Source organism: Macrobrachium nipponense, chromosome 26 (genome assembly GCF_015104395.2).
Source record: "Macrobrachium nipponense isolate FS-2020 chromosome 26, ASM1510439v2, whole genome shotgun sequence".
In the NCBI taxonomy this organism is placed as follows: Eukaryota; Metazoa; Arthropoda; class Malacostraca; order Decapoda; family Palaemonidae; genus Macrobrachium; species Macrobrachium nipponense.
The window spans coordinates 41350861-41365121 of record NC_087215.1 but is presented as its reverse complement, the minus strand read 5'-3'; the positions used below and the strand labels follow the sequence as shown (position 1 = coordinate 41365121).

At 36.2% G+C, this 14261-nt stretch overlaps 1 protein-coding gene across 1 annotated transcript in view; it reads right to left on the bottom strand.

Annotated features, from left to right (window-relative positions):
- The window catches only part of LOC135199647 (dynein axonemal heavy chain 6-like), a 159546-nt gene that overhangs the window by 141591 nt on the left and 3694 nt on the right, over positions 1-14261 (bottom strand). Inside the window, exons 7-14 of the mRNA XM_064227804.1 lie at positions 12969-13114; positions 12341-12680; positions 9906-10098; positions 8695-9282; positions 7926-8024; positions 7326-7492; positions 2089-2252; positions 1029-1225 (exon numbers count right to left, since the gene is read on the bottom strand). Coding sequence (XP_064083874.1) covers positions 1029-1225; positions 2089-2252; positions 7326-7492; positions 7926-8024; positions 8695-9282; positions 9906-10098; positions 12341-12680; positions 12969-13114 — 1894 coding nt within the window. The remainder of the gene's footprint in view (positions 1-1028; positions 1226-2088; positions 2253-7325; positions 7493-7925; positions 8025-8694; positions 9283-9905; positions 10099-12340; positions 12681-12968; positions 13115-14261) is intronic.

Sequence of the window (14261 nt, the reverse complement as noted above, 5' to 3'; positions counted from 1 at the left end):
CTAGTACATCCTATTCTGAATACATGGTAACAGAGGTCGTCATTGCTCTTACCTACTAATAACGAAAACTTAGAAGATAGTACCAGGAAAAATAGGCTTCTCGGGATTTGGTATATTCTGGACAGAAGGGTTGAAATAAACGTGACTCGCCTTAGGACTGGGTGTCCTAAATTTACTCATAAATACATTTTATGAAGTAGCCAGTGGCCCAACGAGTGCTCACTGTGGCAATCCTTCATCAGTTGAGCGCATTGCAGTTTTATTTTCTTGATATGATCATTGAAGAAGGAAATACCAATTAGCTGGATGGTTAGAAAACATCAGAAATTTTGAGTGACAGTATCGCTATGTATAACTGTGTTGGATATCCATGAGATCCCATGTTTTTTAATGGAAAATAAATTTATTTGTAAATTTGAATGTATTTTCCTGGTAAAGGAGAACGTTCAAGCACCTGAATGCCTGAGGAACACTGACTAAAATAAGATGCTGAACGACAGAGGTAGGTTCCAGTACTTGTGGCCTCAACCTCATGATTTTAACCATATTATTGCATGATGCATCCGGTGTATACCGTCTAGGTTCGCGATAAGAATGGTTTTCCATGATGTCATTCAGCAGGCTGCTCTAGGTGTATGAATTAAGCTTGAAATACATTGTTTTCTGAATTGCCAAAGCTGATTTCTCGCAAAATCGACTTCTTCCTCTCCATGTTAGCATCCTAGACCTAACACTTTTGTAAGAATGTGCTGTGGATGAAACCACGCTCTCAGAACGACCATTATAGCTTTTCCAAGAGAATCATTTTCACGGGCTAATAATCATTATAGCAGTAATTGTTTGATTTTCTACAGAAGATGATCTTAACTCTATTAACCTATTAAGAGTACATGAATTTTCCAATGGTGCATATTGCTGTTATTTTTTTGTGATATTTCGACTTATACTGTTGGAAATACAGAATATCAATATTTAATAAAAGTACAAGTAGTCTGCCTGTTCTTATTAGAGACGTTCACAGTCCTCACCATCTTGGAATGTGCAAGGAGACAAATGTGAAGGTTTCTTTTGATGCTTGTGATGAACCTATGCTTGAGAGCTGCAAGGTCGTCTTCCTCTAGGAAAGTCATCCAGCGATTCTCTTGAGGAGGCTCTTTACCTTTCATTCGTATTGCTTCCAGAAGACCTCGTACTCTTAAAGGTGTCCATAAACCTTCACTCCAGCCTGATGTGAAAACACCGAATAGATTAAACTTCTGCGTTATGTGTTATATCGGGCAGAAAACAGGCATTATGTAATTAGAATTCGTTTAATTGTCGTTCATTATAAAGTATTCACTGCCAAATTTGTCCCCTCCCGCCCTCCACAAAAAAAAAAAAGAGGAAAGAAGGAGAGTGGGTGACTAGGAATTTAAGGGATGTTACTCTCTTCTCTTGAAAGATGAAGCATTATAACAATCAGGTAAATAAGGATGGGAAACACTTTTGTTGCTTTGTAGTAAGAAAGAAATGGTTATGGATTTCCGATTCCCATACATTTGAACATGGAAGTCTTGGGCTGTCGAGCTCACAGCAACTCATGTTTCCTAGAGGAAGTGTTAGTGTAAGACTTAACAGTTTGGATAAAAGTAACAAAGTCTGGGAGCTGCATATATGCAATAGTTTGGATAAAAATAAAGTCTTGGAGTTGCACATATGCAACAGTTTGGATAAAAGTAGTCTTGGAGCTGCATATAAGCAACAGTTTGGATAAAAGTAGTCTAGGAGTTGCATACATGCAACTTCCTTGAAGAATCAAATTAGAAAATGACTGTTGGCCAAACCATTGCTGGCTTTCATAGGTCCAATTGAAAAGAGATGTACTGGTAGTGGAGGGGATAGGATTAGAGAAGACAGAGGCAATAAGATTAAAAGAAAGGACAGGAAGATAATCATCAAAAGAAGAGCTTATAAAAGAATGGGTGAGAAGGTAAACGGTTTTTTAAATAGGAGACCAAGGTTGAAATAATCTCAGCATTACAGTCACAGTTTAGTAACTGGAGGATAATGTCACTGAAGAGTAATGGTTTACATAGAAAGCTTCCTTACCATGTTGAGCTACAGAGTATAAGATATCTAGAATAATGGGCGTTAAAGAATGTTGCTTCAGTAGAAGAACTGTTCGGCGGCCTGTGACACCCGAAGCCTCCATTGCAGCTCTGATTACACTCAGTCTTCCAGCTTCTTCAGGGATGTCATCTAAATGGTAAACTCTGAGGATAAAATCATTTTTTATCAATTAGTTTATATATATATATATATATATATATATATATATATATATATTTATATATATACATAAATATATGTTTGTGTGTGTCTGTACTGTAAATAATTTTATCCGCATAAGTAAAAAAGATAATTCAAGGTTATACTATATATCATATGTTATTGTGGTAGCCACAATGGCCTCTTAACTTCTGGAATTCTCTTTTTTTGATATGCTTGTCACTGCAAAGCCTGAAGAGCCAAGTGGAAGAAATATGAAGAATTTATGATGTCCAGTAGTGGGAAAACGAACCTGCAACACCATAAGCACGACGAGGTTACATTGCTGACCTGACCTCAAGAAGGATTGAAGTCCACTGCCTCTCGTGCATACATATACATACCTGTCCTTTTTAGATATATATTTATTAGAGCTGCAATAGACCTATCCTCACCATCGTAGCCAAGTGGGCAATCGTTTTTATTGCAATTTAGGCTGAAATATATATGTAGACTCTTATCCTTCGGTAGTCAGGTAGGCAATGTGACATCGTCGTGATTATAGTATCGCGGGTTTGTTTCCCGCTACCAGACATCATAACCTCTTCATATTTCATGCACTTGTAACTTAAGGCTTTGTAGTGACAAATGTATCCAAAAAAGCATGAAGAATTCGAACAGTTAAGAGGGAATTGTGGCTAATACAATTGCATATGTATCAGGTAAAGATGACCATTGGAGTCTACATATATAATTCAGCCTAAAAAGCAATATAAACTATTGCCCACTTGGCTATAATGGTGAGGATGTGTCTATTGCAGCTCTGATAATATATATCTGATAACGACAGGTATAGTATGTATGTATGAGATTCAGTAGACTTTTATCCTTATTGTGGTCAGGTTGGCTACGTGAACTTGTCGTGATTATGTTATTGCGAAGTCCACTCTGTCCCATTACAGGAGCCTTGCAACACTCCTTTGGTACCATCCGGCTAGCTGCGATGAACCGTCTGCCATCGTGAGTCGAACCCTTCCCGAGTTCCTTCTATATTAATTTATTATAGTATTATATATATATATATTATATATAGATATATATATATATATATATATATATATATATATATGTTATGTATTTATTATATATATATATATATATATATATATCTATATATATATATATATATATATTATATATATTATGTAAGGAAAAGGCAGTTGTTTCTTTTGTAAGCTGGAGTTCTGATAGTTTCCTTGTCTTTAGTTGTACCGTCAGGTTGATGGTTTTCGTCATGTCGACGTCAGAAGTGTTGTCAATGTGGGTAGAGAGAGTGAGTGCATCACAAACCATCAGCAGTCATGGGCAGTCAGCAGTCTTAAGCAGTGGAGTCAGTCGCACAGGTATTCTCTTTCTGGTTGAAGTACGACTTGTTCAAATATACTACATGGTCGGGAGTGTTCTATTTAAGAATTATGTCCTTTTGCGTAGTATGATATATTCAAGTATGCAGTATGGTTGGGGAGACGGATTTCATGTCAAGAGATAATCAATATTGTTGAAGCAGCATGGTTATCATTTGTTGGAGGATAACATTCTTTTTGTGAGTATGGCATGGTTAAGTGGCGTGGTGTACTACCTATATCATCTTAGTCCCATGCTCCTTTTGAAGGATTCATAGTTTCTTTGTTTAATAAAAGCTGATTCTACCATCTGGCTTTGGAACTGACAATTGCTGGTATAAATTATGTGACAAATTCCGGTTTATTCTGTGATTATGGTTATGTGGTGAAAGCTGAGCTCTGTTGTCCATACCTAACTGAATGTTTATTTTTTCTTAATCTTTGGGGGAGTGTTTTACCTGTAAAACCGATTAGGCAAGGGATGTTGTATACACCTGTCTTTGGGATTGGCTTTTGTTGGATGTTGATCACAGATTGAGCGAAGGTATTCCTTTAGAATCTGCCATTATATAACTTACTTCCAATTGTAATTTTAATCTTGGTTCCGGCTTACATTATCTGGACCCTTGTATAAGAAACATGTTTAAGAATGATCTTAAAAAGAAAAGCACAGACTTAATTACAAATTAGTGACCTTATAGATGCTTTCTTTGTATATGTATGTTTAATATATTTCCAGATATTTTTATATGAAATTCATGTTAAACCTTTTTTTGCTTGCTATTTGAATTTATTACGGTGTCTATAACCTAGATGTTGTGACGTCAGTTTTAATAGACTAATAGACAATCAATCATACAATAATATATATGTATATATATATATATATATATAATATATATATATATAATATATATAATAACGAAGTACCAAAGGAAAATGATAGACAGAAATCCAAGCGCTTTTGTCTTTACTAAGACAAAGCGCTTGGATTTCTGCCTATAATTTTCCTGCGGTATTCGCTTATTTAATGAAGTCACGTGCATCTACTGTGATTTTTTAAGCGCACACACACACACACACACACACACACACACATATATATATATATATATATATATATATATATATATATATATATATAGTTGTGTGTGTGTGTGTGTGTATGTATATGTTACACACACCCATGTATGTAATATATATATATATATATAGTATATATATATATATATAGATATATATATATCTATATATATATATATATATATATATATATATATATATATATATACGTATATATATTCTTAAATCCACGGTAGAAGATGAGTGAAACTGGGACTTTGAACAAGGATTGTCGTAATATATATCTACATTCTCAAGTTCACACTGAATCCAGGAGAGGTTGACAAGACTTATTTATACAAAGGGAAATGCACTGAGGGACATTTGATCCTCCAGGGATTAGCACTCAACAAGGCAAAATGCATTTGACACCCAGCGGCTAGTACTAAGCACGGCGAATGAGTGTAGGTGTCACTTTTTTCAGTGTTTATCCCCTGGGGGATCAAATGTCCCTAAGTGCATTTTGCTCTCTGACTGAGATTTCAGGTATTTCACAAAGTGCCTGGTTTGTTCTTTGCCTGTAACACACACACATATATTATCATTATATATATAATATATATATATCTCATATTTATATATTAATATAATAATATGCATTTATGTTTATAATTATAAAAATATATATAATGTATGAATGCTATATATATATATAATTACTTACCTATATATATATATAAATGTATTAATATGAATGTGAAGTACAGTATAAAACTTTTATCATGGCAATGATGCAGTGCGCACTGTTAAATATTGGAATATGTATATGAAACATAAGTATAATTAATGGGTAATTTTTTCTTTTTAAAGCAAAGTATTGCAAAGGTGGATTGGAATGATTTATTTTCTCTGTATTAAAAGTAGTGTTTCACAAATTTGAATAGTGTGCAAAAACTTCAGGGAGTTGCATGTCTTCCGAACCGTGGTCTTATTGATCTGTAGTGTCCTAAAGCTAAAATCATACGAAAAGAATAAATTCTTTTGTAGTTCATCGGTATTGTGGCTTCTTCAAGATTGGATTGAGATTTAATTATATGTTAATAGGGGATGTACAAAAGGATGAACTGAGAACTTGTTTCCATTAAAACAATAAACATCTACTACGAGATTCAGGGTCTCTGTAACACGGTTTTTTGGACTTTGCTCCTTGTCAAAGCATCGGATGTAGCTGAAAGTTGACATATGTATATTTTACAACACACACATTTTGTCAGCATTATCAATAACCTAAACCCGATAGTTTTAATTTTTATAGAGTAAAAATGATCTAGCCGACGCCATGGCCAATGATTACGAGCCAAGAGTCGAAAAACATTCATTACGTAAGCAAGGTAAACACCTTTTGACGAAATGTTGCCCCGCCCATCCACCAGATAGAAACTCCATCGGCTCTGAAACCCAAAGACTTTATGAATGGCGGAACGATACATAGATGTGGGTGGGGTATCAGTGCTAGCGTAGTAATACTATTGTAGCAGTAGTGCCGCAACATTATAGAAGTAATATACATGAATTAAATGTTTAGGCCAACTGCTGGTATCCTTGATGATCATTTAGCACTTCTTACAACTACTCGAGAAATTAGTTTTTATAGCCAGAAGTTAAATTTTCTAATCCAACAAGGCCCATGGTAGCCTTCAGTGTTATCCTGAATTATAACGAGGCCAAAGTGGGTGGAGCCTCATGAAGTCATCATTCTGACGATAATTATTGGTGAAGGTTTAAAGCCAATATACGGTACCGGCTACTTTTTTTTCAGTAAATAGGTAGATAGCCAATAAATTAAATTTGCTTGACATTGGATATAGCAGTTATCAAATCAAGCTTGTCTACTATGTTTTTGAAAATTACCAACTATTCCCTACATCTTGTTAATCTGATTGTGACCTATAAAGTAAACTGTAATTTTTTAGGAAACCTATTTTGGGAGTTAGACTAATAATCGAAGTGTTTTTGTATTTATTAACAGATTTTGTTGGTTTGTTCATTATGACAATTATCAGTGGAGAGGTTCCAGAGTTCATAAAGGTGTACTGCTTTGCTTGTACTTAAATTTGTATGTCATTGTTGCCATAGGTTTAGCCTTCTTTACGTATAGCCAATCATCCATCGAGAAAGAGGGAAGAAATGCTGTCATAAGTTACGTAACGGGTGCGTTCAAAACCTTTTCTCTGAGTAAGTTGGCCCGTCTTCAAAAAAAGTCACTTTTACATTATAAGTACCAAATTTATTCAGCCTACATAATGCAGAATACAGTCAAAATTTATGTGTAGATATAATATGTATTCTGAATAAGCGTTATATTTATGAAATGCATAGATAAAAATTTATTGTGAAAAAACCGTGTTATAGAGGCCCTGAATCTCATAGTAGGTATGAGCTTATTGATTACTATTATTTATGATTTCTTAGCTATGTAGTGAAGTTGTTTTTGGCCATGAATGAAATGGGGAGAAGTGTAAGTGATGGATCAGGAGAATTTTCACCATAGATTGTAACTTGGTCACATCTTTAACCATGAAGAGAAGACAAAAGAATGTAATGTTAAGTTACCTAGCTCTCGTATAGTACGCTGCTAACTTTGTTAGTGCCATCTTTCCAACTCCCGGAGGTCCAAGAATTATTGCATGACCATTGACCGTCTCCATAGTTAATACTAGTTTCAGTAAACAGCTGAAGTGAGCATTGGTAAACATGATTGGCTTCATGCCCTCGGGATACTGAAAAGAAATATTTTAAGAACCTGATGTTAGTAATCACAGCTCGTCACTTCTAGGAACGAATTTTGTCAAGAAATATTAATCCAAAATGGAGCAGTGTTAGTGCATGGAAAAGGTCTCTGCTTTTTAACGTTATTGTACCATCAGAGAAAAGTATGACTTAGTGGTAGTATACCTTTCATGGTAGCTTCACACCATTTGGAAACTTATGATGGTTATTATATGTTCTAATGTTCTAACTCTAGTCATCTCGAAAGTTAGGATCTTCCTACTGCTCTTGACAGTAAACTTGTTCTACACAGCCAGCTTGCTTTCCATGATGATTTGTTATCCTGAAAAGTTATCTTGTCTTCGTTTGCTGCTCTCAGTAATTTAAAGGCCTCTCCTTTTTTGTTAAACAGATGAAATACTGTACCGTGTTGATGAAGTTTACCTGGACATTTTTAAGGAATTCACTGTAGTCTTTTGAGTGCATCATCATTTTTCGTCCTTCCTCAGTAACTCCTGGCCACCAAGCTAAATGCTCCTCCACCTGAATAACAGTACATTGCAGAATTTATTCATTGTTATAGCTACTCTGATTACATATGTTTACAAGGATTACATTCAGGTAGTGTTTTAGTGTAACATGTTGATATTTTGTATAATATGTTAATTGAAGTTATTGGAATTCATTTTAAATGAACGAATATGCTAAATAATTTTCATGGTATTTAGTGAACTATGATAAATAATAGTTATCAGGCCTGCACTGTTATATGGGGCAGAAACTTGTACACTTAAGAGGAAAGAGGAGGGAGTGTTGAATAGAACCAAGATGAGGATGGTGAGCTGGATTGCTGGAATATCACTACTGGAAAGGAGGGAGAGTCAAAATATAAGAAGAATGTGTAGTATATGTAATGTAAAGGAGAATGCTAGAGAAGCTTGTCTGAGATTCTATGACCATGTAATAATAAGAGAGGAAGTACAACCAATCGAGAGAGCTAAGAACATGCCAGAGAGGGGGGGGAAGTCGTCAGCAGATCAGGGGGATGGATGTGGTGAGGAGGGATGTTATTGGTGAGGTGGGACGGGTGGAAGAAGATGCAAGGAATTGAAATGATGGAAAAGGTTGACTTGAGCGACCGACCCTGCTATACAGTGGGATTAATAAGGTCGAAAGAAGGGAGGAAGAAGATAAATAATAGTTATTTAATTACCTCCTTGAAATGATTTTTGGTAATTTTCAGCACCTTATTGCACAACTCCTCTTCATTGCCAAACAAACCTCCAAAAGCCCTGGTGGCCTCAAAGTACACGAAAGACCCTGCTTGACCCACGGTCAAGTTCAGTATGCGAGTATTTCGTCTTAAAGCTTCTGTCAGTTTAAGAAGGTGATGCAGATTGGGTGTGCTGGAGTCGCCATCACTTCCCCTTGTATTCGCCCAGCCTTTTGAAGCCTTCTTTCTTTGGGAAGTGGGTTCATTTCTGCTGTGAGGATTTTCTTGGATGTCCTCGCTCTTGGTAGATCGGGAAGTGTTGGCTTCATCGTCGTCAGCATCAGTGCTCGAAGGTTTGGGATGAGTTTCGCCGTCTATGTTAAGAGCTTCCGTAATTTGTTCATGGGTTGTAGCTTGATCTTGGATATCATCGTGACTCTCTGTGACGAGGGAACGGTTTGTGGCCGGTGTGACGGTTGATGGTGTGGGCCCTTGGATCTCTTCATACAACGCGAGGACGGCATCTCTTGTAGCATCTGGAATAAGCCGGTCGTCTTCTACCTCTGACAGGACGTCCTGCAAACACACCTGCAAAAATAGGCTATTTAGTAGCATGGCTATAGTATATGTACTTGTTAGAGGTACAACTCTCCAGTAGTGTGCTGTATATTTAACATGGATAAAATCTACTAAATCGCCATTTGTTGCAAGAGCTTTGGTGAGAAATTTGAGAGAAATAAAAATGAATATATTAAATTTTTTTCCGACGTCCTTTAGATTATCAACATATATCTATTTGAAGTGTGTTAGTCATTCGTTTATTTGAAACAAATACTAACGGAGTCTTTCCCGATTTAAAAATCATCTTCGAATTATAGGTGAAATTGCTTGTACGGTAATTACAACTTGGAATAATTTCTTTCTATGTGAAAGCATTGAAACTGTGCATTGATGCGTTTGTCTGAATAATTCTATAAAGAAAGATTGTTTATTTTTCAAGTGGTTGCATATCTTTCTGCACTAGGACTAAGGTAATAATTGAATATGATAATTGATTTTATCACTTAAGTAACGATTGTTCTTTGGTAGTGAAGTTTTTCTTTTTTCTTATAATAGTGCACATCTGAAAAGTAGCATAGTATAGACTAACGTTTATGGATATTTCTGAGTTGATATCGTTTGAAATGTGTAGCGTCTTCAGCATGAAATACCTTGATGAGATGCTCGCATGTAGCAGAGGAATGATGAGGCAAGGCCATGATGATGCAATGACGAAAAATTCTTGTTGGAACTATGACTTCTGGTGTCGTCTCGCACGTCATCGCCAATAAAGGCACCACGCGCTGGAGGTGGTACCTAGTGCCCGACGAGGGGCAGACCACCTCACTGCATTCTACCATTAGCCTGAAGCAAAAATAAGAGTTTATATGTTTTACCCCCCAAAGGTTTGGTTTTCTTGGTGTCATTTTATTTTGTACAAATTAGATGATTTCAAACGAAGGATTTGTTTGTGATCGACATGGCTTTAAAATGGTACTTTACCGTTCATTACATAGTTTTATGCTTTCATTAATCAGTTATTTTTGTTTTGGTACTGGAATTTCTGTGGTAATAATTCTCTATCCAGAGAAAATTACCATGGGACCTGTGCAAGCGTTTTTGCAATTGTGGGTTGGGTCCTTTGCATCTAAATGCAAAGGACTTCTGTGAGTGTGGAGTTTAGCCTTTTTCATCCTAAACCCAAATTTTTAAGTCGACTGTATGTTGAGGAGGGAGATTTAGTAGAAACTATTAATTTCAACAGTTTCTCTCTCGCTGTTCTCTAAAAATTTTTTTTTTTATTTTTTTTTTTTACTTACGTAGAGATACATCCATCGCATTATACAAGGTATATATAATTTTGCGGCAACTTGCCGAATCTGTGTATTCATATACAGATGTTGATGCAGCAAAAAACGCTCTTAAGGCCCACGACAACACGCTCGCTGGCAGAGTTCCTCGTTGGCCGGGTGGTTTTCGCGCTCAGTTACTAATCCGGTGGTCCGAAGTTCGATTCCCGGCTCAGCCAACGTGGGATAGAATTTCATTTCTCGATATAAAGTGGTTCGGATCCCACAATAAGCTGTAGGTCCCGTTGCTAGGTGACCAATTGGTTCCTAGCCACGTAAAAGTATCTAATCCTTCGGGCCAGCCGTAGGAGAGCTGTTATTCAGCACAGTGGTCTGGTAAAACTAAGATATACTTAACTTTTTCTGGCAGAACACTTTGGAATCAATCCCACTCAGATGGAGTGTGACTTTCTGATGACATTTTTGTGGTCAAGTGAAAGGCTGTGTGTGATTGTCCACGTGAAAAAATTGCCAGGTGTATGTAAATCCTCGTGATTTAATTAACAGTGAACGTTTGTCAAAACTATAATTACATCATCAATGATATAACGCGAACAAAATTGTAGTGTCCGATTATGGTGAATTCAAAAGTTATAAAATTAGACCAGTTTATGGAAATTCCTCTTTCAATTTTGGACGAGAGGCTTGTGTCGTATTTTATCCAATGCATAATATTGGGTAGATAAAATTACTTCCGGACAAGACGCTTGTGGTGTTGAATTGCATCTAATTCATGATTGTGGCTAGAGGAAAAATTCCATAGCGAACTTCCTGGGTATTTGTGCACAGGATTCGTTGTTACACAAACGGAAAGCGCTGAATTACCCAATTTGTAGTTATTACACTCATGAATATTAGATGAGGGACTGAGGCACCGTTTTCATCTGCTTCTTGGTAATATCAATTCATGACTTATGTAAGTATGAGTAACGATAAACCTGTGTAAAACAAAATCAAAAGCAATATTTGGAGGTGTTATTGTCCCATCAATCTCATAACAGCAGACTATCATTCAAGTATCACATTTCCCAGTTACTTATAATTACTTTTTATTGTATCATCGTTCTCGGGACAAGCACTATGAATGTTTTTCTGTTCCTATATCATCCTGTACCTTGTTTGGTATTCAGCTTTTGGGCTGGAATCTAGGATTGTTGCACAGTTTACTGTTTTAATTGTGGACTCCTAGTTATTTTCCATTTTTTGTGCCATTTCAACATTAGTCAGGAAATATATTATATGCTAAGACATCTTTTTTCAGTAACTCTCGAACAGCTTCATTTTTACCACAGCATACTGCAGAAGGTTAAGAACAAATTTTGAGGTTGGGGTATCTTTCAAGTCCGAGAATGGGGGAGCCGTTGTTTGTCGTTGTTTTGCTTTCTAATTTCAGCGACTGTGTTACCATCAGTGCTGTGCACTCTTTGATATTAGACTTTTTTTTTTCCTTCAAAAAATCCTTTAATAATAAAAAAAAACTACATTTTTCTTCTGAGTTATATTATCTGTGGCCTAACACTAATAATGAATTGGTTTTGTACTTTACATGCGTTACACGTCACGTATGTGCTGTATGGATCACTTATGTTAATAAATTTCTTTTCTGTATCATGCCCGTGTATAAGTTCATTTGAGAAGATTAACATGCTGAAGAGTTCATATATTTTTGCTAATACAGTGAATTTAAACATGGAGTTCATAGTCAGTCATTTTGGTCTTAAAAATGATCTTAATAGAAAACTGTAATTGTATATTACCTGAATGCCTCCCAGATAGTCCCTTCCGCCTCCAACTGAAGATGAACATCCTCCAAAATCAGCAGAGAGAACCCGCCTTCTCCTGGTGCCAGGACTGGGATAGGGTCCTGGGGCGATTGCTTCATATGGTTTCTGCCATTCCAGTTCATGGAGATTCCCTCTCCATGTTCAATTACCGTTGATTTACTTTGATCTGGTAATGGTGACGGGAGGAGAGCTTCTGTCATGCACGCAAACAAGTCTTCGGCGGTTGAGAGAGGAGTGCATTTAAACCTGATGACTCTCGTAGCTGGTGCTTGGTTTTTTTCGAACATATCCAAGAATGTACTTAACCCCTGACCTGCAAAAATGAGTCTTGCTTTGATGATGGGGACAAAAATGCGCCATGAAGTATTGGTCTTAGAATCCATAGCGTCTCCTCCCGGGTGAATCGGGAAAACGAGAGTCAGAAGTATTTATTCAAAGTGCATATGGGTCACCTGATGCGATTAAAAGCAGCCAGTAAAATAATGATAGTTATTTATTCTTCACAGATGTGAGTGAGGTGGTGTTCATGATTTTTATTGCAAGATTTTTTTCCTTTTATTTTTGGTATTCATTGACGGTAGTTTTGTTATGATAAACTTACCTGGTCTTGAATATAAGAGAAGAGGATTTGAAGTGTCTAGTAGCTGGGGCAAGAGATCTAGACCCGCTCTTAACTCTGGTGTAGCAACCACTCGAGCTGGGTAATCCAAAAAGGCATCTGATGGAGCCGGGCTTCGAGAATCTAACCTGCAATGTCCGGTTTGGCTCTTGTTTTTACATCCATTATATTTAGGTGTTAAAGGGGATGATGCTTTCATGGAGAAATCAGTCCCTAGTAAACGCTGACATTTGACACATGAGTTCTTCAAGCTATATTCTTCATTTTGTGACCTCCAGTGATCATTTTGAATCTCTAGCATTTCCCTATTTCCCTTCCAAGTTGAATTGTACAGCCCTTTTTCATATGGTAATCAAGTTATCTCTTCGAGCAATATTTCACTTAGCAATTTAATTTCAGTTTCATAAAAATGACAGGTGAGAGAGAGGGACTGGGAGTTTACGTGAATGACGGTGCGTGGCTGCCAATACCGTTTTTCTCGCACCAATGAATGTCGAACTAATAGCGAAACATAAATCTTAGTTGTTTTGAAAGAAATTGCCTTTGGGTTAATAGAACACTGTCGGATTCCTCGTAAAAAGTCATCTCTCCTGTTAGAAATGAAATAATTTTCTATTTTGTGTACGACAGCCCAGTGCCTTACACACCGAGTGAAGAAGCATGAATAGTATCATATATTAGATCATTTGTTTACAAGAAAGACAAGATTTTCTTATAGGATTTCAAAGCCAACTTTTCTTTATGGGGAAGAAGTTTCATTGATGAACGAAATGAGAGAAAAAACATCATTGCTTGTGGGTGGGTGCTTTCGTTTAAGAGAAAATGGAGACAAACACATTCCTCGAACATATATATTACATAACAGTATGCCTACATTATGCGTGGTTTATTGACAGCTCAATTCAAATAATATTGCTACCGTTGTAAGCTTCATAGTAAACTAATGTTAGACTTGAGGAATCTTAGTCATATCGCATTTTAGTTGTGGTAAACACGTGAATAGACTAAATGTTTAAAATTCCTTAATATACCTGTAAAAAGACCTAATAGTGTTATTAATGCAAATGTTCATATTTTTTTAATTATATTCACGTGGCCTTGAAAGTGTCATTTCGCTGCTGGTTTTTAAAAGTTATTTAATTTTTATCTTTTAATCGTAGATTATTAATAAATATGCGGACATCCATATATCTTGCTTGGTAGGAAATACATAGATGTAAAGGTAATGAAATAAACTGTAATGAGATTTACAATTTTTTATCATTTCGACTGCAA